The sequence below is a fragment of the Anopheles merus genome, unplaced genomic scaffold (genome assembly GCF_017562075.2).
Source record: "Anopheles merus strain MAF unplaced genomic scaffold, AmerM5.1 LNR4000208, whole genome shotgun sequence".
Classification (NCBI taxonomy): domain Eukaryota; kingdom Metazoa; phylum Arthropoda; class Insecta; order Diptera; family Culicidae; genus Anopheles; species Anopheles merus.
Window position 1 is genome coordinate 10,200 of NW_024427788.1, and position 26,213 is coordinate 36,412.

The following is a 26,213-nucleotide window of genomic DNA, read 5'->3' on the forward strand; positions in this document are numbered from 1 at the left end:
GGTTTAGCGTCAGTAGAATATGTATCGTTACGTGCTTGCGTACGCATCGGTTTGTCAGCTCGGGCAAGCCCGTTGGTGGATTGTTATGCAAATTAAGAAGCTTTCCACTCCCTTCTTCACCTTTCTAGGGCAGTGGCCGAAGGTTACGGGTGCTCGGAAAGCCAAAAAACACACATGAAGGAAAATACTCTAAGGTCAACTCACCCGTAACCCAAATCGAAATCGCTCGGGCAGAAGCAAAAATCGGCGAGACGTAACGAAATGGAAACTCCGCACGAACAAACATGTTGACCTTCAGCGCGGGAGCACGACACACACACCAAGCAAGGGGGTCAGAAAATAAATATCCTATCGTACCCGGCGTTCTGATCCGTGTCTAGGATGATCCATAGCGGAAATGCCTGACCACGAACCAAGCCCCAGCTAAGGGGAAACAGGACTCGGGGGAAGGTGAGTGAGAAGTGCTTAAAGCGTATCGAAGATGGAAGAAAAGCGAGTTTTCATTTCGTTTTTCACCCTTGCATTTCACCTTTTCCGGAGGGCGTGTGGCAGATGTGAACGAATGCCACATACCGAAGCCCGCACATGCCTCGATGCTTATGGGTAATGTAAATTGCATTCCAGCCGGAGCGAAAACAGTATGTTCGTACAGGGTTTAGGTTGTTTTTAGTGCAGGAATAAAACATCGTATGATTCATTTCATATTTTATTCAAAAATTTACATTCATAAGAGGTATGGGCATTAGTAACACCTTCTATACATAAGCTTATTTCTTTGTCGGTCTCGTTACGTTGGAAAATTTCATCTATGAAGGATGCAAGATCAGGTGTATTCCATTATAAAAAATCGATCTAATTTTGCAATTGTTATAAATAAGAATAATTTTGATTGTACATTTATATTATTTTGTGATGCTAGAATAGTTTATTAGCAAAATTAATGTTTTTGCTATGGTAAGGGATTTTTTCATAGTTTTTTATGAAGTTTTGAAACAGGTTTACAGGTTGATCTGATGATCAAATTTTATATAGAAAGATTTGTTATTGGATGAATACATTGAGTTAGAGCTTACAGCAATTGTTACAATAAAATAGGTATTTTAGTGTTAATTGTTTGCAACAAAGAAAATAATAATGAAAAATGTTAGAAATGACGGGTTGGGTCGTCTGTTTCTATGCGTACAATATAGCCAGCCCACCGGGGCCTGGCGAGCTCGATACGCTGCACGACAGTACATTTCGTATAGCTCGTCGTTGTAACCGCTCCTCCATTGGGGCCAAGGGGGGCCAAGGATCCTTCTGAGCATCTTCCTCTCGATCGAGGCCCAGAGGGTTTCGGCACAATCGGACAGTGTCCGTGTCTCAGAACTTACGCCGCGACAGATTCTTTGAACTACTTTTTCAGGCTGTAGAATGACCGGTTGGCAGCCAGCATCCTTGCCAGCATCTCAGATAAGTGAATTGAAGGACGACTTCAAAAGTGCGTTCATCTATCTGCACGTCAGCCCTACGTAAATTTGGATTTATTGTTATTAGGGCCGCTATTGTTACCATCATTAGTTTGGTCTCTGTCTCTTTCATCTGCAATCCGAGGTTCTTTGCCGCCTGCTCGATCGGTTGGAAGGCTTCTGCTACATAGGAGAGCCGCAAACCAATGATGTCTATATAATCATCGTATATAATACGATCTCTATATAATGTGGGTTGATTTATAAAATATGATTCCCGAAGTTCCCGGGTGGTCCTCTCTAGCGCCAATTTGAATAGGAGATATGCTAGTCCGTTCCCCTGGGGCAGACCTTTGGTGGTAGCAAAAAGCCCTGAGAGTTTTCCATCCACCTTCACCTGGCAAGGGACGTTGGTCATAGTCATTCTAACTAGCCTTATCAGTTTGGCCGGGATTCCAAATGAGCACATATCATATACGGCTTGGAAGTCAAAGAAGAAATGGTACATGTTTTGTCTGTACGCGGCGGGACGAGTCGAGCATTCACATTTTTAGCTGTTGCGAAATGGTTGAATAATGAGATATGTCTCAATATGGATCTCTCGATGTATCTGAAGGTCTAAAGTCATACATACTGAAAAACACCCTTTACCATTCAAATGATTTAAAAAATCTTAGCAGCAAGAACAGATACCTTATTCGAGCAAGTCATTGAACAGATATGTAATGTGAAAAAGAAAGAAATAAAATAGTTTTGCTTTTGTTACAACGATATCTGTTTACACGCAATAGTTGTCGGGTTGAGGTTTTTCTTTTCTACAACAGTACCCAGAACCGAGCCCCGCTCATCCTTGATAAATTTGAATATAAAAAAGGATAAACTAATTTATGATGTAACAGTCAGAAAACGACCAAGCTGTGCTCTTCAGCTTTAGCAAGGAATAAAAGGGAAAAAGCTATGTTCGTATTTTCTGATATTTTTGCAAGGAAGAACAACATTTCAGATGGTTAAAATACACTTGGAATGGTTACGAATGGAAAAAGCGTTACTGTGGACCGGGAGTTTTTTCTTCTGATCATTGCATAATGGAATGTTTGGCGAGTAGAAGGAGTAGAAGCAACAAAGTGACGTCTATTGCATCTCGTTTTATGCTTAAATTCACTTATGGTGCAAACTTTAAACCTCGGCAAGCAGCGAGTAATGCCTTGCACAACATCCGGCTCAACCGGGCATGATTTATTCAATTTGAAGCAAAATTCATTCGTCCAATGAAATGTTCTTTAAGTGGTATCATTCTTCAACTGAAGTACCATCTTGTGTGTCATTGTGTAAATCTTTTTCTCACGCTTACTAGCCCGGACGGTGTAAGGCGCGGTGTACCGACCGTAGGGAAATAAACAAGCCCCAGTAGGTGATGAAACCGTGGTAAGCAAAATATATAAATATGTGCTCGAGCTACTCTAGCAGGTGCAGCAGGCAGTAAAGCTTTCGGTAGCATTCGTTGAATCAATTATGCCAATGATTTGGAGCCATGTGTTCTACTTTTCCTAGCGTGAAGCACACACACACAAAACACACAAACACAACGCACACACACACAGACGCGTTGAAATACACATTCCTTCGGAAAACTCTTTTGGAGGCAGCAGGAGGTTAAGGAAAAATGTAGCCACCCTACCGAAGTGGCCTGAAACCACTAGCACGAGACGCCAAAGAAAGTATGGGGTGTGCGTGTGTGGGTTCGAGTGCCGGTACTTCCCAGGTGTGCAGTTATTTTATGAAATCTCAAGCTTCATCCCTTTAAACCACACTGAAAGCACCCGAGGGCAGGCTCGTCTCGGTTGCCTTTGTTGGTGTTTGGTTCTTAGTAAGCCTTACACTCACACACATACACACGCACCAAGTGCCAACTCAAATGCAATATCATCCACCCTGACAAGCCTACGTTTTAGCATTTCGTGAATTTTCACCTTCTTTCCATAATCGCATAATAAAGTAATCCCGAGGAACTAATTATTTGCGCACCGTTGTGCGTACCAGCGTGGTACGTACATTTCGTTGACATTTGGCTGTGGCCGGCTTTGGCGGGAGGTTAGCGGGCCTGTGTTTATTCTGCCTACATAGGCATCTACATACCTTGATCTCTGTGTGTACTTTGATCTTGGACCGGTTTCGGTTTTTATGCAAGGTTTTATAGGAAAGTGTGGTAGATTGAAAAGTTGTTTTAAGGGTCATATTTTACGGGATATTTTTTTCTTCTTTTTTATGGAATGTGGTTATTTCACTTGCATGGCCAATAGATAGTAGACAGATTAAAAAAACAAGATTTCAAAGAATAATCGTGTCAAATAATCCGTTAATCCGATACATTAAAAAGCTTAGAAGGTATCGCAAGATAAAATTGGGATTTGGAACCGGTATTGGTTCAAACCAGATTCAAATATTCCAAATATATGAGTGTATGTATGTACTTATTTACTTATCCGGCGCTATGACCGCGTGTCTGTACGTTTGCATTGATCAATTTGAAACCATCGACCGAATTCGAACGTTATAATTAACGATCTGGGGCGGTCCCGTGATACAGTCGTCAACTCGAACGACTCAATAACATGTCCGTCATGGGTTCAAGCCTAGAATGGACCGTCTCCCGTAGCACGGATTGACTATCCGTCTGCGTGGTAATGAATTAAGTCTCGAAAGACTGTATAGGCTGGCATGTCCGCGTAGGACGTTACGCCAAATAGAAGAATTAACGATCTTTCAGGGTGATAATGAATGAGGATCATCTTTAAGGGTGTCAGAAGTCGTATTACTTATCTTGAATTAAAAGTAGGTTTAGATAGTTGAGGTTAAATTGATGAGAGGTTAAATTGATTAACTTTGTTAGATTTTTACAAATATAAATTTCTTAATTGTGTTATTTCAACAATTTATATTCCTGCTAAAATTATAATAGTACAAATTTATTAACAAACATTTTGTAGTTTGTATCAAAAACATTTTAAAAAATTGTAGTAAAACAATAAATTATTCTAGATCCTTATCGACAAATAGCATTCAAGGGCACAAACGGTTTCAGTAGGAAGGCATATTTGTAACCCAAACAGTGCGAACACTAACCTCCCACCAACCTTACCAATCTAAAGACCGTACCATTTGTGGGGACTGATCTTCTCCGAGAGATCGGAGAAACAATGGGACCAAGAGCGACGGGTATCTTTCCTTTATGAGTTCCCGTGCTGCACCCGGTGCTGCTTCAGATACACACGTATATCAGGCGGTTTCCGCCCTTTGGTGAGGCGGTGCATTGTAAAATGAGCTGAGTTGTGTAAAGCACTGTTTCTACCGGGCAAATGTCTGCAACTGGCAGCACTGACATCTGACGCCGGCCCGGAGGAATGCCGTGTGCCGTTGCCGCAACCTTGGCCTCGAAATAAATGCTTAATTTTCTTTCCGCCTTCAACCCTGTCCACACAGGTTTGCTGGTAAGGTTTGAAGTGGGATTTTGTGTGTGTGTGTGTGTGTTCTATTTGCCTTGAGAAGCGTTCCTATTTCCTTGTAGGATGAGCGGCATGTAAAGCCCTCGGTCGGTTTTGTAGCATAATAGTAACACAGTAAGTGGTCGTCCGCCTCAAAAAAAAGAGGCGGACGAACCGGTATTGTGGGTGCAAATGAATGGAAAATCAGCAGCAAAAAATGGTAAAAAGGTTGGAGAAATTTTAATTCGTTTTCTACGATTTGCTTATCGTGTTGGGCGTTGCTTGGGGAAGGTGCGTTGCGTCGCTGGTTGTCGTCACCGTTTTGGGGGCTTTAAGGGAGATGCCATAGTCATGGTGCAAAAGAGCCGGTGCCACATTTCCCGAGTGGTATGGTTCGGTGTTAGGTTGCCTGGCGCGTGGAAGAGGAATTTATTTTTTCGAAAGCAATTTATTTCGGAATAGCATTATCTTGTTTTGTTCGTTTTGTTTTCTCGAGAGAGCGAGAGAGAGTTTTTTGCGATCTTGAGCGCGTTTGCTTTTGGTCATACTGTTCGTTACTTTAAATTCGATACATTGAGTTATTTTAGTGATAATCACAATCTATAAACGAACTGTAACGCTTGGTATTTTGCATATTTACAGTAGTAATAATATGTTTATTTGTTTATTGGTACGATTAATGGCATGCATAGGTTTTCTATTTCACTACCAGGTAGAGATATGCGTCCACAAATAAACTTCCTGACAAAGGTAGTCTGTAAGGCGTCATCCATCAAATGCGTAACGCAAAAACTGCAGATTTTCGATCCCCTCCACCCCTAAGTGTAACAAACTGTAACGTGGGAAGAATCCTCCGCTACAAAAAATACGTAACAGGTTGACCCCTACCTCTAATAGCTTATTTTATTGAACGAAATCAGATTGATTCTCTTTGTTTACTTTATTATAGTTCATTCAACATGTTTAAATGAAACAAGAAAAAAATATATTATATTTTTCATTAAGAAAAGATGTCCCATACAGCAATCAAATCCAAAAAGTACTATTTGCAATGTTCTTGCATCCCGATCATCAGAAGCGTATTTTATCCGGCCATCTTCCTGGTCCTCCATAAGTATGTGCATCTCTCTAGACATGTTTTTTTGGCTTTAGATATTGTACCATCATCAAATTGATTGTTCTATTTCATATAGCATGTGATGTCTAATATGTTACGCATGTTTTACAAACTACGAACGAAATTGATAATGTTTGGAAGAGTTTCGGCTGCTTTTTCGATGTATTTATAAAATTACGATTAATGATCAACTCCGGCGAAAAGAGATCTAACTGCATTAATTCCAGTTTTTTTTTAAATGACTTGGGTGTGTAAGGAGTTGGATTGGTATAACATCTGTTTACAGCGTTACAGTTGATTATTGTGCCATTTGCTTAGAATCGCGTGTCGTTACCTGCGAATCGCATTCTACTATCATCAAATGTGTGCCTGTACAATCGAATGCGTGCCACTGCAGTCGTCATAGTAACTGCAGTTAAATTCCGTCTTGGGTTTAATCCTCGTATGTATCGCCCTCCTGACCTTCTTCTTCTTCTTCTTCTTCTTCTATTTGGCGTAACGTCCTACGCGGACATGCCGGCCCTTTACACAGGCTTTCGAGACTTAATTCATTACCACGCAGCCGGATAATCAATCCTTGCTACGGGGGGACGGTCCATTCTGGGCTTGAACCCATGAACCCATGACGGGCATGTTATTGAGTCGTTCGAGTTGATGACTGTACGACGAGACCGCCCGACCATGACGGACTATTCGGCTGCGTGGTACATAAAAAGTAGCGAAATCCGTTTTAGGCCGGCATAACCGCAAAGGTTGTAAGTCATGAATTAGAATCTTCGTTTATTACTCATTTGTCACTCAAAAAAAATATTTTGCGGTAACGAACAAAAGTATAACTACCCCTTGGGGGAGCCCTTGTAACCAATCGTAACGTTTGACACCATCCCTCCCCCCCGCTTATCAGCGTTACATAATTCATCGATGATGCCTAATGCCTGACGTATAGGATCTTAGGTTTGTAGACCAAGAAGCATGTACCGAGACAAGTAATCTAATTGTTCCGAAGATGGCCACTGTTGTGGATATATTGCAATTCTGCAGAATATTTTTTGAATGCTTTCTACAAGTCTAGACGCACTTACACGACATATAATATTTTCAGAACGATAGGGTATGTTATCTCGATAGTTTGCCGTATCTCAAGAGTTTGAGTAGTGAAATAGATATTAAAAAAAAACATACTGCTTTAATCTTAACTTATGTTTATGTTTAATTCAAATCTATTTTTTTCTACGTACGTCTTTATGCTCTAGAATTAATTGTTCTTCACCGTTTTCAATTGTTTATATTAAAAACGCTTGAGACAACACTGCCCGGTTTTTCATTTTGCAGTTTCTTTAATTAACTCAACCCCATGAGGCTTATTTCTTATCCGGAAAACCTCAATTAAACTATGTTGCGTTTGTTGGATTTCACGGAAATATCCTGTGTTAGTTCATGTTGTGCAAGAGCATTCATTTGACTTGTTTATTTGGTTATGATCTCCCTATGTGGTTTGATCTTTAAACGCTCATTTCAGGGTATAACTCCCTCCTGCTTTTTAAATATAAAAAAAAACACGTGATGTTAAGGAAATTTAATTTGTTGATGGTATGATGGTTAGAAATTAGTGCTAAATCGTAAATAAAAGGACAAATGCATGCTTATACGCCTAGCAGATCTGCAGTTTTTGTTTTACTCAAAGTGTAATAGAGTGTATAGATTTGGGAGATAATTTCACCTCTTAAATATTTCGTATTGAGTGTCCTTCGATTGATTAACTATAAGGTTATTGTTGGTTCGCTGCAAATGAACATTGCATAAGCACTTTCTAAGACTAATATCTTTTGAGAGTGAAGTCATTTTGTGAAGAAATAAGCATTGCTGCTGCTGTGTTCTCATGTTGTAGCATTATTGCCATGACTTTCCTTTCATTCGTTAAACCTTCTTTCCATGGTGTGTATGTACTCATTTTCCCAACGACGTGTAATAACTTTCATCGTTATCGACTTGGTCCATCCGCCCCGCTGAGCGGATGTCATGGACATGATTCGGTGTCACATCATTTTCGGCCGTACAATTCCCTGCTGCCGAAACTGTTTTTGATTGTAGCTAAACGATCATTTCACATGAAAACCCAGTTTAACCTTTTTCTCTCTGTACTGTTTTAGGGTGGGTAACAAAAACTTAACCAGCTAGCTGGTGGGCCGCGCAAAACGACTGTCGCACATGTTCCTGAAACGATGGCAAACTCCATAAAGGCCAAGTATGGCAATAAATTTGGGATCAAAATGAAAAACACATAATGCTTAATTTATACCTTTGTTTTGATCAGATTCGTTTGGTGTTTTTCGCTCCCTCTTTTGGCTCATTTCTTTGGTTCCTGTCTCTGGTCTTCTGAAGTGCAGAAATGGTGGCCAGGCCCGTTTATCGTGTATCTGGAACAAGATGGCACAAAGGACAAGAGAACCAAGAAGTGGAAAACATTTTCCACTTCGAAGGAAGACATATTCATCCTAATGATGGAATATAGCACACCCTCGATGAAGAGCTACTGGCTACGCTGAGGTCGTTCTCAGTTTTTCGTTTGTTTGCTTGCGCTTCAGCAGGCGTTTTTGTTTTCGTCATGCTGTTTTTTTGTGCACCGCCAAGAATAGTATGAGATTTTGTAGATTTTGAGAGAGGAGGTTAAGTAAATTATTGTTATGATCATGATGGAAAAGCGTGAGGGATGAGTGAAAGATTGTACGCAGCACCTTCAGTTCAGTCAGCCCAGCCCAGACTCGTCCAGATGAAGTGCGATTGACGTGCGTGTATATCGCGCCTCTATGTTTTAGCTCCTGTTTGAACTTTCTGTGGGGTGGGAAATGTGTTAAGATGCTGGTAGTTATGGCTGAGTGTGTATGGATGTTTTTTACATACTTCACAGATTCGAGAAAGATGGGCGAAATGACGATGAAAAATTTTTGAGAAAGATAATAAAATAATCTTTAAACAGCTCAACGAGTAAAAAATCGTTTCTCTTCGACTTAACGAGTTTGTTGAGCAAACTTTGTTTGTGGAAAGACCTTAGATGAGAAAAACCTGGTCTACGTGACAACATAATAAACAAGAGTTAGGTAAGAAAATGAGAAATAAAAAATAATTCATGACATGTTTAGACCGCCAGACTGATGGTTGCATATTAAAATTTTCCTTTTTTTATTGATGTTTTCATTGCTCTTTTGATAGTATGATTCATATTTTCCTTCTTCTTATTTTGCTTTTTAGGGCTGCCTTTATCACTGATAGGTTTGGGTATCAGTGTCTCAATGCCTATAGTATGTATGGGATCGAAGTCTTCACGGGGCTTGAACCCATGACAAGTATGTCAATAAACCATCGGAGTGGGACTGTTAAATTCATAGTTATAGATTAAACATTATGTTCAAGTATTTATCATTGCTATTTATATTTTTTTGTATTATTTATTTTAATTTTAAGCGAATCCTACAATCCTTGAGGGTATTTTGCTGTATTGTTTTTTTTTAATTATGTATATATGCGTTTGGTTATACAAAAAATTATTTTGTCCAAATAGTCCTTACTGCTGAAATATTGTTTATAATGTTAATGTTACACGATATTAGTACATTACATTCTACTTTGACATATCATACGTATAATAATATTTCGTAATTTCATTATCATTGGCATTAAACAACAACTTTTAAATGAAAATAGTAATTTCACATTCTTTTTATTGAGTTATGACGGCCAGACAGTATTTTTGGGTTATTCTATTAATATATCCTGTCATTTGTCATTGTCAATTTACAATCCCTTTAGTATAGCTTTTAGTTATAATATTTGTATCTTCTTTTAGTACAGTTTCTTATAATTTTTAAAGAACATCCTTGGCAGTTTTAATCAGGAAGTAAATATTGCAAACAATAAACCACAAAGCAGGGCATATCTGCTGACCGTATCAATTAGTGTGGTAATGGCTAGAAATGTCGTCGAAAAAGGCATAAAAATTTAAAGCAGCCCTAATATTATCGCCAAACGACTTTGACACCGTTTGTTCAGCGGTCGTCTGGTCGGCAGATTTCGGTCAGGTCCTATACCAGACAAAAAACCCCAAAAAGGTCGAGGTATGATTCTCACCAGCATTGACATATCCAACGAGTGTGGTTTGCTCCTCTTTTTTCTATTCAATCTTCTCCACATGAACAAGCGTGAACGAACGAAAGACCGGCGATGCTTCAGGTAAGGAAAGATAAGGTGGTAAGGAGCGAGCCTGCGGCAAGGTGGCAGGAGTCTGGCTACTGTTTGTCTCGTTCTGTTGCCACTGTCAATTATCGTAAAAATGGCTTGCTTGATCCTTGTTGCACTGAAACACTCAATCGTTAAGCAGTGCATGGTTTCTATGGAGAAACCGATAAGGATATCTGGAAAGGTTCCTGAAAGGCAGACATCGTGCGATACGGTTTCAGTAGTAGAATGCGGTTCATTTTGTTTTTATTATTTTGTTGGTTTTATTAGCACTGGCTTCTTGCATCAACAGACCAGAATGTGAGCTAGTGCTCGTTGTATTATTTCCGTTGTTTGGATGAGTTTTTCCCCAGGCTTTAGGTAATGGAGGCGCCTGGTACAAACATGAAATATCATACGTAGAATTGGTGAGACATCATAGTTAATTGTTCGCACTTTGAGTTAAATTTAATTGACTCATCTTTTAGTATTTGCACAAAAACAGCTACCCATAATAGCTGTATTCAATCACCAAAATCAACAATAGTGCAAATTAAACATTTCTAAAATTAATAGATTATATTTTTCAACGAGAATGTTAAAGTAAATCATGCAAGGTCAATTCATCAGACAGAAACAGGAAATAATGTTCATGCAGGCCTTCTCATTGGATAATATCAACACACCCACTTCAAGACGGGCCGCATTTATTTGTCCTTTTTTATACTATCCACAGTCACGATAGTGAATCTTTAGCGATGAAAGGAAACAGTTGTCATGAAATGGAATAAAGGAAAATTTGCATAAAATGCGAGCAAAACCTATTCGCTTTAGCGACCCAGTGCTTCCAAGTCCGGTGCCTGCCACCATGACGTGACTGCGGTTCACTATTGCTGTCTTTGGTAGACAGCAAGGGCTTTCTTTTCACGTCGTGCCGCTACACGTTTCAGGATGGGACGCAGTATCAACTTGGACACGCAGTTAAAATCCTGCTTTTCTTCCGTTTCGTAGTCCGTTCGGCCTCCCGTTCGATAGATAAAAGGAAAAAGAACAAAGAAAACGCAGCGAGTGGACTGATAACTCGATGGCAATGGTATGAAATAAATAAAAGCTAGAAATTATATGCCTAACGGAAAGGGTGGGTAAGGAGCAATGGTGGGAAAATTGTTAACCAAGGGCGACAGAGATCCCTACAAGAACGAAACCACGGTCGGTGGTTGGAAAGATGAATCAAGATTTTTATCTTATATGCTCTCCGTCCGATTGCGTACGGAGGGATGGATTTCTTTTGCAAAGCATCTTTTTCTATTCTTGTGTACGGCGTCCTATGAGGGTTTGATTCGGTTTATACGTCAGATAGGCTTGTCCAATCTGTTCCGCAGACCAGTGGCACACTTTCCTCAAGGACAATCGTTCGCGACCGCCCGTTGATAGTGTCACGTTTTGCAAAATGATTATGTGCGGGAGGGGTGTGGAGTAGAGGGTTGGGTAAGCCGGCGAGCAGTGATAAACGTTTCCGATGAAAATTTCAAGCTGCTTTCAAATCGTCACAGCAGGATACCATATTGATTACAAGTAGCTTCGTGGGTACGTAAATGTTGCCTGCAGTTGAAATGTGTTAAATGTTTACAATCGTTAGAAAACAGTAGTAAAAGAAGATTTATTAGTACACTGAATTAGATTAATTTGTAAATGTGTTGTTTACAATCGTTAGAAAACAGTAGTAAAAGAATATTTATTAGTATACTGAACTAGATTAATTTGGGCCGATTTGGTGGTACAGCCGTCAACTCATACGACTTGACAACATGCCCATCATGCGTTCAAATCCCGAATGGAATGGTAATACATACGTCACTAAAATCGAAGAAGAAGAAGAAGAAGAAGAAGAAGAAGAAGAAGAACTAGATTAAAGGGATATGATGTGTGGTCAACTTGTGGCTTTCTAAATGCGATATTAAACATATGTAACCAGATCACAAAAAATAGACATGGCAAACTTTATAAAAAAAACAGAAGATAAGAATATGTATAAAAACAATTGTTTTCTAATAATAAAATATATAAATGTATAAATATTTTACATTTTCTGGGAAATATGGAAATTTTAAGTTCATTTTAATTTAAGACAAAAAGAAAATAAACTTGTATTTGCTCGTGTCCACGGTCTGCTGCCTTGTCTCGGTTAAGCAGTGGTCTAAAACTAAAGAATAAAGTGCAACTGGTTGATGATTAGCCAACTCAATTACTTATTAACTAATTTACTTACCTTTCTTAGCGTGCATAATGACTCCCCGTATTTAACCCCCTGATCAATTGTTTTTTGTAAACATTTTTATTTTTAATTTTTCAAAATTAAAATAACCCAAAAAATTGAATTGAAAGAAATTGAATTATCAATTTAAATTACCAATAAGATCAATTGTTTCCTTAGTTTCCAAAGTTATTTCCTTATGCATTTCCTTGGCAACCTGCCTTGTTTTTCCCAGCTTTATCTTTGTGGATACCCATACACCGGACTACCTAAAAGGGGTTCGTATACACGCTAAAATACGGAACACACTTACTTACTTATTTACTTAATTACTTACTTACTTTTTACTTACTTACTTACTTAACTATGATAAGTCATTTTCTTACATTTTTTTTCATAATATGAAACCTTCTCACCTTTTGCACATTCTCTTATCGTCCTATAAAACCTGAAACATTTAAATATAATCCGTTGTAGGGTTTCAACAGCAGTAAGATCCTTGCCGCAGATTTCTGGATACCTGCTTACAACAACATTTATAAAACTACCTGTCAGGAAATGAGCAGGGTGTGTCGGGAAAACCCGGTTCCGTCTCGAGCTGATTTACGTCGTCCTTCTCTTGGATACCGTACACTAGGCTTTCTCTGTTTCTCCGTAAGTTCCGCAAGCGCTCAGTTTCGGTACGGGCACGTACGCGCATTATTGTTGCAAAATGCATGTATTCAATTTAGTCGAGCAATTGAATTCCTCCTCGAGAGCGGGCCCTCATTGCAAAGGCTTCATCCGAAATAGGCTTAGCGTAAATTTTACCCTAAATTATCGTTATCCATTCTAGCCTTACCGGCAGACAGGCAGGCAGGCGGGGTGCCGTATCGGGCGATTGTGCTGCACTGACGCCTCCGCATCTGCACGCCATGCAATTTGCAACCGAAGTCAAATGGAAGCAAATTTCCGAAAGAAGCTTCACGCGTACGATGCTGGTTTGGCTTCCTGTGTGTGTACGTCGATCAGCTTGTGGCCGAAGCTTGGCCGGGCAAGAGCGGATGGGTTTCTTCATCAGCGATAGGCACGCCCTTTTGTAAGCCTGCAGCATAAATCAAGCATAACTAGCATAATCTGCTGTCGGTTCCGTCGGCAAGTGAGAAGCTTTGGCAAATGGTTTATCAGGCACAGTTTGAGTCATGTTTGAATTTTTTAAGGTTTCCACCATACCCGTCATTCCCTCGTTGGCCGATACAAATAGACCAAGTACGAAATGGACCAGTGCTTCAGGCATTCTAATGGGAGGCGAATACGAAACATGCACGTGCTTCCAGCAGACGATCAGGATAAGAAGGAAAAAGATGGTTCAAATTTGTTTGGTCCTGCTGGTTAGTACCGCCTGTGGATTATGTCAAACGTTTGACCACTGCTAGAAGGTGCTCAGTGGGGTTTCTGGTTGTAGGAAAAATGTGTAGTTTGATGTTGTTTTTTTTTGGCTCAAACGAAACATACATTTCGTTTGTATTCACAAGTTTCAATCGGTATCATTGCTATATAATAATGATGAAATACAGTTCATTTTTATTGATGCAGCGCAGGAAACGTTCAATAATGTTGTTTAATTATTTTCCATTTTCCGTTATCTATTTTAAATACAATACCCATACCTTATTAAATAGAAAATTTTCTTGTTTAAGTTTTGTTAATTTAAATATTTTAAAAATAGTAATTTTATTGTTTTAAAAGAGTTTGTTGCGCACTAATAATACATCCTTAAACTTAAATGAATGCACTTTTAATATCATTAAACATACAAGACATTGTTTCGCACTGTTCGGTCCCTCAGGTCAGAGATGGAGCTCATAACAGGATGATGCAACATAGAAATTAGGCTGCAAACAAAACCTTTAACGGCGCTTGTTAACATGCTCCCCTTCCCATAAGGGATGGCTAAGTCCTGCACCTGAAGCTCCAGGGAGCCCAGCAAACATTATCCCCGCCCCCGATCAATAATTTATGTCGTACATGCATCGATAATGGCAAAACAAATTTTCATACCATCCATCGATCCCAGCTCACGCTTGCTCCACTTCACAGGGGCTCGACTTCCGGTGCACAATAACTGCTGCCGGTTTTCACGTTCTTGTGAATAGTTATGTTTGTTTGGTATATCTTGATGAACCCACGCGCCAAATGAGTATGAAAAGGGGTGTGGTGGACAGCACGTCCCTCCGCCCGCTTCCTTAAAGCCCATCTCCCGGTGTGTTCTTTGTCCGCAATGGGGGTCCTTTTTTCTGCGTCTTCTTCTACGGTTGCTATTATTGGAATGCAAGCCGGCGCATCTGATAACGACTTGCTTCGAAGTCACATTCTGTACGCACTCCTACTCGCACAGCAAGACGAACGACTTTTCCAATAAACGAGACTTTAGAATGCTACCTATTTCTACCAGCGTAGTAGCAGCAGTCTCTTGCAGACGTTTAGACGTTCTTTTATGAGCGGATAAGAGGGGATGTCGCAGGGGCGCAACCAAGCGAAGAAAACGCTCTTCCTTAAGCTTACGCTTCCTGCACAGTGGGAGACGGTTCCCAATGGACATGTTACACTAAGCAATGCAAAGAAAGGTTTGATGTAAAACGTACAACGTTGTGTTGGTTGCAAACGTTTGAGCTGAATTGTTTTGGGAATGTTTGCATAGGTAACAGTTTGCAATGGTAATTTAAAATATAAAATATTAAACACATTAAAGCCCAACATTTTCATTTATTTTTCCTGCATCACGATTTTCCTACTGCCTACGTTACTACCGCTTAACAAGATTGTCGGCTGGGTAGTGTATGAAAGGCGCAAAGCGGATTGCATTCGTACTGGTACCGTTTTGCATGTCTGGTCAATGTGACTTGCTTTGACTGCATCCAGTACCGGTTGTCGAGTGGAACGGTTGATGCATCTGTATCGCTTTTAATAGACGATTGTTAGGAGTTATTTTGCATGCACACTGAGGAGCACCCTTTGGGAAAAAATGGGTTGTTTGTCAGGCTATGGCGAACAAAGTATATCGCATGAGCAAAAGTAAGATTTTAGCTACACTTGCTGTAAGCATGTTTTTGAAACAAAACATCTTGGTTTATTCGAAAACACTTTTTGTGTCTGTTCGTCTGTTGCATCGTCAACAGCATAGCTGGTATGTATTACTTTTTCTCTGAACAGATCACTGTTTCCGGTAGAAGGAGTGGACTGAGAAAAAACAGGAAACGGATGCTTTTAGCAATGTACAGGATGGTATAGCATTTTTTAAAGGTGTTTGAAGATGAAGATATGAAGAAGAGTGTGTGCAAGAGTATTGATTTCTTTCATTAAATACAGACAGACACAGCTGATGCTGTATTGAGCTTTAAATGTTGTTAGAAACGTAAATTGAATGAAGTAGTGAGTGTATAGCCGGTCTCGTAGTACAGTCGTCAACTCGTACAACTTAACAACATGCCCGTCATGGGTTCAATCCCCAAATAGACCGCGCCGCCATACGTAGGACTGACTATCCTGCTATGGGGGGGAATCAATTAGTCACTGAAAGCCAAAGCCCACAAGTGGGTACAGGCAGGCCTTAACCGACATCGGTTGTTGAGCCAAAGAAGAAGAAGAAGTGAGTGTATATAATAATAACAGTAATGAAAAGTCTACATTTTTGAAATATTTTTACATTGCTATCCTAATCATATGAGCACGAGACTTTTGAAAAAAAAAACTGTTAAATTAAGGTTTTCGGACTGTAGACACGTGCAACACAAAATACATGCCCAAATATTAACAACTTCTATCAAGATAAACAAAAAAGTTTCTTTGCAATTCGAAGAGTTCAAAGTCAGCCTTCAGTATTTCCAGCTCACAGTGGAAATGATTTCTCACCATACGTTCAACGGTGGATGGAAGTAAAAAAACAAACATCAACGATGAATCGAACACATTGCTGCATAAATTACATCGTTTGCTTAAAAATATGTTTGCTTTATGTTAATGAACGGAATGCCGCTACGGAATGGATGTTCTTCCAGGCGGGAAAGTTGTTTCTTCTGTAGCACATTGGATGCTATTTGCTTTTCCCAGTATTATTTTTTTTGTACAGCCTCAATAGCTTTCAGCTTTTTCCTGCTCTTGTATAATTTTGCTCCCATCCATGTCACCGCATTCGCTGCTAGGAAGAACACAAGTTTATCGGCAGGCCCCGTAAACCACACAACTGGTAGCGTTTGCCCTTTAGCCGGGTGAAAGGCTGCGAAAGCCACGCGGATAAGAAGCATACATAATTTTGTGCCACGTTTCACCGTTTTGTTTGTGTGGCGTCCGATGAGGGTGTGAAAAAGTTCGGGAAACCTGCGTTCCGCTGTGTCAAACGACGGGACGCAGCGCACATTTTCTTGCTGTGTAACTTGTAGCCGTGTCGTATGCTGCTGCTGCCACTGCTGCTGAAAGGGTTGCGGGTTGAATGGATGCTTTTTTACACCTCGTCACTTGCCATCAAACAAGTGATGAAGCACCTCCGGCTTTCGTGGTTAGATCACAGGAAAATGAACCAGAGGTATCGATACAGTTGAATTGCAGGCGAAAAAAAACTATAATGAATATGCCTGGATCGGATGACAAAATGATAATTCATTGGAAGGTAACTAAACATGGAGTCTTGCATTTATTGTACTTATCGTTAGTAAGCGCAAAACGAATAAAATTAAAAGTTTACTTTATGAAAAATAAAAATAGAAGAGATTCTTATTTACTCTGTCACACGATCTCTTGCGAAGAATAAAGTGAGACTTTATTATTTTTAATTGATTAAATTTTTAAATTGAGTGCGTGTACTGAAATGCATTAATATTGTACATGAACTAGCAACCATGCACAGAAATATCTAAAATATAGGGCCTCGTACATGAATTTGTACTTGATTGGGAGATAGCTGGATATATTTATTTATATGTTTACTTAGATATTTACTGTTTCCTTTTGTTTAATCATGTTAGTCAACTCATGTCATTCATAAATTTTTTCGTCTTTTTGACTCAACAACCGTTGTCGGTCAAGGACTGCCTGTACCACTACGACGATTGTTCGAGTTGTACCACGAGACTGTACCACGAGACCGGCTTCATACCATTCATTCTTCTTTTTGGCTCAACAGCCGTTGTCGGTCAAGGCCTACCTGTATCACTTGTGGGGTTGGCTTTCGGTGACTTATTGATTTCTCCCTATAGCAGAATATTCAGTCCTACGTATGGCAGCACGGTCCATTCGGGGCTTGAACCCATGAAAGGAATGTTGTTAAATTGTTCGATTTGACGACAGTATCATAAGACCGGCTTTATGCCATTCATACTCATATAAAAAAAATTGAAAAAAAAATTGGTTGAAAAAAATTGTCAATCCCCAATATGATTCTGACGTGTCAATATTTATAATAATCTAAATTATTCTATAAACTTTTCTCTCCAGCACATCCTATCCGTCATCCGAAACTTGGATTCTTTTTCATCCAATTGTTATAGCGGGAAGGAAACACCAACCAAACAGCTCGGCACAAAGGTGACTCATGCTCACCTAGCCGTGTGCCATACCCCAGCACGGTGATACCGTGGTTAATGTAAAAATAACACACATTCAATGCTACTTCTAGCGCACAGCAACATGGCCGTATCGGAAACCGTTCAATGAGCACATCGTTCCCCCGGCTATCGATGCATCCGTTGCTTGTTACAACAATGTCGGCCTGTTGTCGGCTGTTGCTGCTGTACGGCTGATGGTAAGGGAAAGAGCAACATGATAGGAAAAAAGTGTCAGCAACGTGCAACGTAGCAGCGGGAAAGGATCATCGGGTATCGGGTATTTGGTTGGGGTTGGGTTACCAGGGCACGAGTTTTGTTATTTTTTGTATCCACTGTTTCTGTCTCCTATTTCCGATCGACGGCTATATCGCTGACATTGTTTCACTGCTTACCAAGAAACCGTCCTCGAGGACAATCGCAAGGGTGGATGCACTCATCAAGCAACCGCACCGGAAATGCATATCCGTTCGAATAGCCTTGAAAGGTGTTACTAATGGTTCGATTCATCGTTGATCGATTTAAAACGTAATTGGCAATTAGGCTGAAATGATTATTCGCGGAAGCTGCCAATGAACGTGAGCAGAATAAAATAAGCAGGTTTTAAGGAACCGTGAGACGAAGATGACAAAAACTACAGTTTTCCCATTGTTGGGACAAAACATTTGTATATGCAACATAATATTAGGTTAGTATTGTGTTTAGTATTGTGTTTAGTTGTGTTTAGTTTAGTTGGGGTTCCTATTTCTGTTGAGTTGTACGTGCGTATATGGTTAGCAGTATTATTCACCAATATAATAAGTAATAAATGCTTTAAACAGTGGAGGTCTAGAAAATATAATCATTCATTTTAAGTCATGAGAAACAAATTGTAATAGAACAATTCAATATGTTCATAATCAATCTGAAACATTGTACTCTCAATAAATGTAGAGAAATCAAATAAAACTGACAATGGGGGCCTTCACGATTCTAGATAGTTTTTTGTATGGAGTTTGACAGTTGGAGGCTGAAATCATGTAAACACTCCATACAAAACCACACAAAAAACTAGCCTGCAATTTTCAGTCTAGATTATTCTAGCCACAAAGCTAGAATTAGATTCGAGTACCTGCTCGAAAACACGGGTTTGTTTACATTTATCCCAAGGTGCATTAAAGAGATCTGGTGATGGAATCCAGAATCAAAGTGCATGTAGTCCAGGTGGTCTCATAGCATGTTTTATAACCAAATTTGAATATCACTTTTTGACAGGATGGGTGAAAACTTTTGTTCAAACAAGCTTTCTGAAGCCATGACGAATACACAAAACACTTTTAAAATCTTCATTCAGAAACAGAAACGATAAAAATCAGTCTTCTAAATTCATACACCCTGGGATAAGCCCACCTGTAAACTATACCCACTTAGATAGCTGCTCGAAAACTGATATACAATGCAAAAAGCTGACAGGCTGAAATTTCAGCCTACGAGCTTAAAACGGAAAGGCCCCCAATAGCATACTTCGGAAAATTTTACGCATACTGGATAATATCAACTAGTTTGGCTTTGTTGTAAACATTCCTATTAGTTCTATTTGGTGTAAAGTCTTACGTTGCTAAATAAGGCTAAATTGCTGGGATAAATGTGTAGCATGTTGTTAGATTTGGTAAAATCTCACAGCTTGTAAATTTTTTTAAGGCCGTCTACAAGGACAGAAGAGGCGTGGTAGGCTTTAATTGAGGTGGCAAGATGGCGTGGAGGCGTCCGCCATTAAGGGGATATCGAACTGGCAGACTATGGCACGAGACCGTGAGCGGTTTCGGACACTACTGAGACAGGTCAAGACCGCAAAGCGGTTGTCGTGCCGGATTAGCAAGAAAGTAAGAAAGTAAAATCTCACTCGGCACTGAGGCAAAATAACGGACTTATTTTAATGTTAATGAATTGTGTCAGCACAGCGCGAAATTAAACTTCTGTGGCTTGGTGTGTGAAGTTGATTATCTGTTGAAGTACGAAGACTGAACAGGTTTTACTGATTGATAGTCGATACGAGGCCCAAGAAAAAAAACTTGTAATTGAGAGTAATTATAGCAGATGCATATGACAATAATAGTGCATTAATTTGCAGCAATAGATAAAAAAAAACTAAGGGATGGCTCGCGGTCTCGATTATGAGACAAGGTGTCGTCTCTTGTGGGTTTAGCTGTACGTGCCAGCCAGGACACTTCGTCTCTATTCAATTCTGGCTATTGCTGCTCCTCAGACTTCGTTTGACGCCCGTGACCCCATGATCTGCATGTCCAGTATGCTGAACTCGGTTGGTTATCTTTATGAGCCCGCAACCACAGCGGTGGAATCAACTACCCGTATCCCTAATACTAACTAACGACTTGTGCTTCTTGTGTTGTTATGCAGTATTTGTTTAATAGTAGATCCGAGTGGGCTAACCAGGCTCTTCACAGTACCCAATAAACATTAAAAATTAAACATTTTTACTATGATAGTACGAGTTGCGCAAATGAGCATTAGCTTAGAAATAAACTTAAGAAGAACGACGTAAAGAGAACAAAGAAACAAAATTAGCCATTAAAAACACGTTTTATTTTAACTATACTACGATCTACTCTAACGCTACTCTTACTACTTACTTCGAAAGTATGTTGACAAAAGCTCTCGCAGTTGTTCCTGTAAACTAATTCTAACTTATTCACATATTTGAAAACAAGTGTTTCCTTGGAGGTAAAGATCATCACTGTCAAAGATCGTGTAACACATTACCGTGGTCTATTTTAAAACATGAAAACCGTCACTTGAAATACTGCTATTTTGCTCTATAATATGAATGAAATTCAATGACGCGATAAGTCAGTGAATCATTTATTTACAAGTATCGCAACAAATTAACTCAACTCTCACTATGGTACAAACCAAGTGCAATCAACCAGAAACGCGAAACACATCCTTATCAGCTTGTTGTTACTTTGTAAGGGCGGTTACATATGGCTACTGCATCTACAACTGTACATGCAGCTTGTAATCTGTAGCGTTTTGTCGATATGATCAGTAAGTCATTATACACAGAATAGTGCAGTAGCAGATTCAGCTCTACTATGTGGAATGATTGTGTGAAACTTTTGGCTGTTGTGGGACTCCTTTTCCCATTGTGTATCATAGTAAATTGCAATGGCAAGAGATTTAATGTTACTTGATTCAAATATTATTGCGAAGTAATAGTGTTTTGTTCTCTTCAGATTCCCAAGATGTCTCGTTGGAATACGAAACAACTCCAACGTTTGATGTGGTGATAGCGGAGGGGAAAAAGCTCAAACTCAAAGTGCATGACTACGGACATCGACCCTTGTGCAATCCAGTATGGTACTTCAATGGTCGGCCGGTTTCAAAGTCGCGTTGCATTCCCAGCTATGGTGAGCTGGTTTGCCCCTCGGTAAATCCTGAAGATGCTGGACGATATGATCTATGGGGTGGAGATGGTAGTCGGCATAACCAGGCGCGTTTGATATTTTCCGCTAATGTGCAAGTGACGAGAGCTGTTGAACGGGCTATACCGGAGGAACGCATAGCAAAGGTACAACATGTGCCATCACCATTTTTTGAACGAAAAAATCGTGTAGAGAACGATTGTTTCTGTTCAGGAGTGACCGGGCGTTGTCGGATGGCCCTTGATCTGTACCGAATGAGAGTAAGGCTGCATAAAAAATGTCAAGTTATGTTATGGTTATTTACAGAGCTCCTGATTTCATTTACTTTTTATCATGTAGAAAACATACGATCTATCAAACATGACTGCAGAAAGGCTGGGCGACGAATCAACCGGTGCCAAATATCTCCGTATTCCGTTATCAGTTTTGCTTGGTAACCTGATCACAGCTTACGGAGGCTATATGCGTTTTCCTGTTACTGAAGAATGCTATACTGATCGCAGCAAACCGTGTGTGGTCATGGTCGACAAGCGAAACATGCATCGAGCGGTTGGATATTTTCTGCCAACATCACACGATCAGCGACAAGTGCAGGTGCTTCTGAAGGAGTCGAACTGGAAACTTTTGCCAGCGATTGATGAGCTTAGTGATCGAGAACCAGAAGATGAGTTGACTAAGTTCATCTTTATGTCTACACTAAGCAACATCCACTCGGTTTACATCCGTGGAAGGTACCGGACGCGTAGCGAGGAAAATATACTTTCCATTGATATGGCTTCATCGTATGATGAAGGATTGGGCACAGTGACTACTGTGGAGGAATGTGACTGTCATCCAGGCTACGGTGGATTGTCCTGTGAGCGATGTGAGAAAGGATACCTTCGAACGTACGACTCAATCAGTCCTGAGGGGATTTGCTTAAGCATTCCCGAGCTTTGGGAACTGCACAAAAAAATCTATCGACAGAATTGATCGAGCCCAGCAGTAATTACACTGTAAAGTAAGAATGGTACCAATCAAACATTCGTGTGTTTCAAATTTAATAAAAGTTTTATAAAACTCTTATTGCTAAGGCAGCCTCCCGGGGTCGATCGCTCAATTGAACAATTCAGTTTATATGTGAACCTACGTATTTTGATACTTAACTCTCTCTCTTAACTTTTTCATACTTTTTGAAGTAAATATAAACTATATTCTTCAGTGTGATTTTTATTGGCAAAATATTAATACAGAACTTATTAAAATGGTGAGTAATGTATTCCTCTACTATTTACTCTAAAGCTACAAACAATATTGAATATAATAATCATTTATTTCCCTCCACTAACATTTCCTTAGCACAAATTAGGCCTTTATGAGAACGTAGTTTTTTATTTTTTGTTTTTATTATTGCGTAACAAAATGCCTTCGTTTTATTTCGCTTTAGTTGTTCTAATCTACGTTCGCTGTTATCTGATCATTAAACGAGACTTTACTAAACTAAACTTGCTCATATAGATTCGATCCTACTTCTACGATAGAAACATTAGATTGGAGGTGTTAGAAATAGAGCATGTTGAAGTGTTAATGACTCAGTTAACAATAATTTTTCAGCATGCTCGATCCCTGGCTGCAGTTTCCCATGCATGTAGACACCGTATTTCCGACAAGTTTTACTTTACCTGGTCTAGAGCTCGCTGTAATCCCCTGCGTCTGAACTGGCGGTCAAAGTCAAACAAACACTTCTTGTTGGATGCATGCGTGCATCTCAAACTACCGAATCCTGGTGCCTAGTTACATTCCTCAATTAACCTTGCGAAGAATAGTAGGACCTAACTATACAATCGGAAATCTTTGTTGAACAGAGATAAGCATAGGAACTCGGAGTCAAACGATCATACGGCTATTTAAATTGTTTGTAAAAATACATATCAAAAACAGCTTCTTCTATTCGAAACGCATTAAATATAGGGCTACACCATATTCTATATTCCTATTATGCCCCTGATTTCTTCGTAAATCAAAAAGTTATACAATTAAAAGATTGCTCAAACAATGAGCCATAACAAAAGGAATCTTTAATGACTGTTTTAAAAATAGTTTAAAAAATAGACAAAAATTAAGGATTTAATAGGGCATGGCCACATACATTAGGTTCTTCTGCCTCAGAAAATAGTGCCATGGAATCATGTTGGTACCAGTGAAACTGACCATACGCACTGACCATGTGGTATAAGTTGCTTTTTGACAGCATAAGCAAAGGATGCTTATGGGGTATGCACAAGTGGTTGGTAGGCCTTGACCGGCATCGGTTGTTGAGCCAAAGAAGAAGAAGCAAAGGATGCTTAGAAAAACCATAGCACTCTTTGGATGGATACACATTTTCTACTTCTTCTTCTTCTTTTGGCTGAACAACCGTTGTCTGTCAAGGCCTGCCTGTACCACTCTACTTGTGGGAGTGGCTTTCAGTGACTTATTGATCCTCCCATAGCAGAATAGTCAGTCCTACATAAGGTGGCACGGTCCATTTGGGGCTTGAACTCATGACGGGCATGATGTCGTACGATCCGGCCCAAGAATCGAGACAGGATATACATTTCACTTTGTATGAATTATGCTGCTGTCTTGGGATTTTTTTTGACTCGGTGCAAACATTTTATTTCTTTACATCTACCATTAGAGTGATATTTTTTATAAGATGCTTCCGTTCCTGTCAACCTCGGCTTGGGGTAATATGTAGAACTCATTATCATCATGTGCATCGAGATATATGACTGTTGCCAAAGCAGTTGTGACAGCCGAAATAGGCCACTCCACGTTCAACCACGTTCTAGCCGCTCGAGCGAATAGAACCGTACTTTTAGTGGCACTCCGAGAGAAAATAACCAGTAGCGATTAATAAACCGGAGAAAATGCACGGAGTTTTTTTAACGCGCGTGTGGCTAAATAAATATTTTGCCGGATTTAGGCAAGCTGCGAGGTAAACGCGAGTTTTTTTTTATTTATCACAAGTTAAAGAAGCCGTCAATATTTGAGTCAAATTTCTACAATGACATTTATCTATGATTTTCATAAAACACAGAACTGAAAAAGAATCATTCGCGAATCAAAATTTTGCAAATCGCCATAATTTAACTCAAATAAACAAATAAACAAATATATGAACTCTTTAGTATTGATGTCTATTTTGCCCAATTGTTTTGTTTAATGCTTTGATGTATGACCATTTCACTCCAAGCTATGAACATTGCATCCTATACAAAAATTTTGCAGGAGAGTTAAGGACGACGATGTAAAGATGTAGGGGTTAAAAGTTATTTTATTTTTTTTAGAACTTTTCGAAAATAAGTGTTGTGTTTTTTTATTCTGTAGGGACGGACATGAGACTGAAAAATGAATAGTTTTGTTCTGAGCTGGATTATTGCCAACCTATACGACCTTTTTGGACCATTTTTACTAAAAAAGTATGTTTTTTTTTATGTTATTTAATTTCTTTTGTCCGTTTTTAAACATTGTGCCCAAGTGTTACCAAAGCAGCTTTGACAGCGCAGATTAGCCGCCATTTAACAACGATGAATTAGCCTCAGCTTCGTTACAAGTCTCGTAAACCAAATCCGAGACGACGATGAGAGAGTTGCAGCCAGTAGCGATCGAAAAGAGCGCCAGCAACACGGAATCTTTTTTAATGTGCGCGTATGCAATTAGATAAAAATGAAAAAAATAATAAGCTGAATTAAGGCTACAGTGAGATAAACGCATTGTATTTTATTGTTTTTTTTTTTGTATTTCGGTGTTCCATTAAAGAATCCGTGAAATTTCGATCGTGAAATTAACACCAAGGTTGTTATTGTTGAATAATAAACAAAATAATAAAACAGGTTTTAGAACCTTTAACAGTTTTTAACAATTTTATAATTTAAAAGTTGTTACTTATAAGACTTGCATGAATTACAAGAGGAAAAATTTACTTCGTCTATTTTTGCACATATGATCCGCTGCCTAACAAATTCATTCAAACAGTTTATTTTTCAAATATATCAGTGATAGACAAAATTTGAAGCTATTTTTGGTTAGAATCGAGAAAGTTAATTTAACAAAAAAAAAAAAAACAATAGAATTACCAGCTCTTCCATAAGCTCTGCATTATCCATGTTACAATAACAAATAACAAATGTTAGAAATGCATCGTAAGTAACTAGAGGTGTCGTGAATTGAGAACACATTTCTAACGTTCTACGAACAAGTGGGCTAGTAATTGAGCTATGATTAACTTGAGCGGGTTTAAAAAAAGCTCTTAAACTGTGCCTCCCCAATTTAGCCCCTGAAAGCCCTGAGATTCAAGTGTCTGGCGTTGTACGCAGTCATGATTTGCTTTGTGCAGCAAGTAGTACAATTTGCAAACCATTCTCCATCAAATCAACATTACATTCAGTGAGTCGTGCTTCGTTTTTACTTCCCCGCTGGGATGGAAAATTGCTCCACTCACAAGTACCGCAGTAATCTATATCCTTTCACGCGCGTCTGTATACTTAGAGCTTCGTGAGCCACTTCATCCCCCAAACGCATACACCGCTGGGTGCCTTCTTATTTAAGAGTGGGAAGAGTGACACTGATAATGACGATCCTCGTTCCTTTTGTCGTGCAAAGGAAGTGTTTACTTTTCCATACCATTTGTGGATATAGCAGTGAATTGAAGCGGTGCATTTATTGTGCATAATGTGTG

At 39.4% G+C, this 26,213-nt stretch overlaps 1 protein-coding gene across 1 annotated transcript; it reads left to right on the forward strand.

The window, feature by feature from the left end:
* Nucleotides 1-21,599: 21,599 nt before the first annotated feature.
* Nucleotides 21,600-22,704, forward strand: LOC121601865 (basement membrane-specific heparan sulfate proteoglycan core protein-like). Its single transcript, XM_041930668.1, has 2 exons — nucleotides 21,600-21,771; nucleotides 21,851-22,704. The coding sequence occupies exons 1-2, from the start codon at nucleotides 21,745-21,747 to the stop codon at nucleotides 22,481-22,483; spliced, it is 660 nt and encodes a 219-aa protein (XP_041786602.1). The 5' UTR covers nucleotides 21,600-21,744; the 3' UTR covers nucleotides 22,484-22,704.
* Nucleotides 22,705-26,213: the final 3,509 nt, after the last annotated feature.

Excerpts from the sequence above, each read along its gene's own strand:
- LOC121601865 (XM_041930668.1), top strand. The coding sequence starts at position 21,745 with ATGGCCCTTGATCTGTACCGAATGAGA. Across the intron at positions 21,772-21,850 it reads TTGATCTGTACCGAATGAGA|AAAACATACGATCTATCAAA; the intron begins GTAAGGCTGCAT and ends TTTATCATGTAG.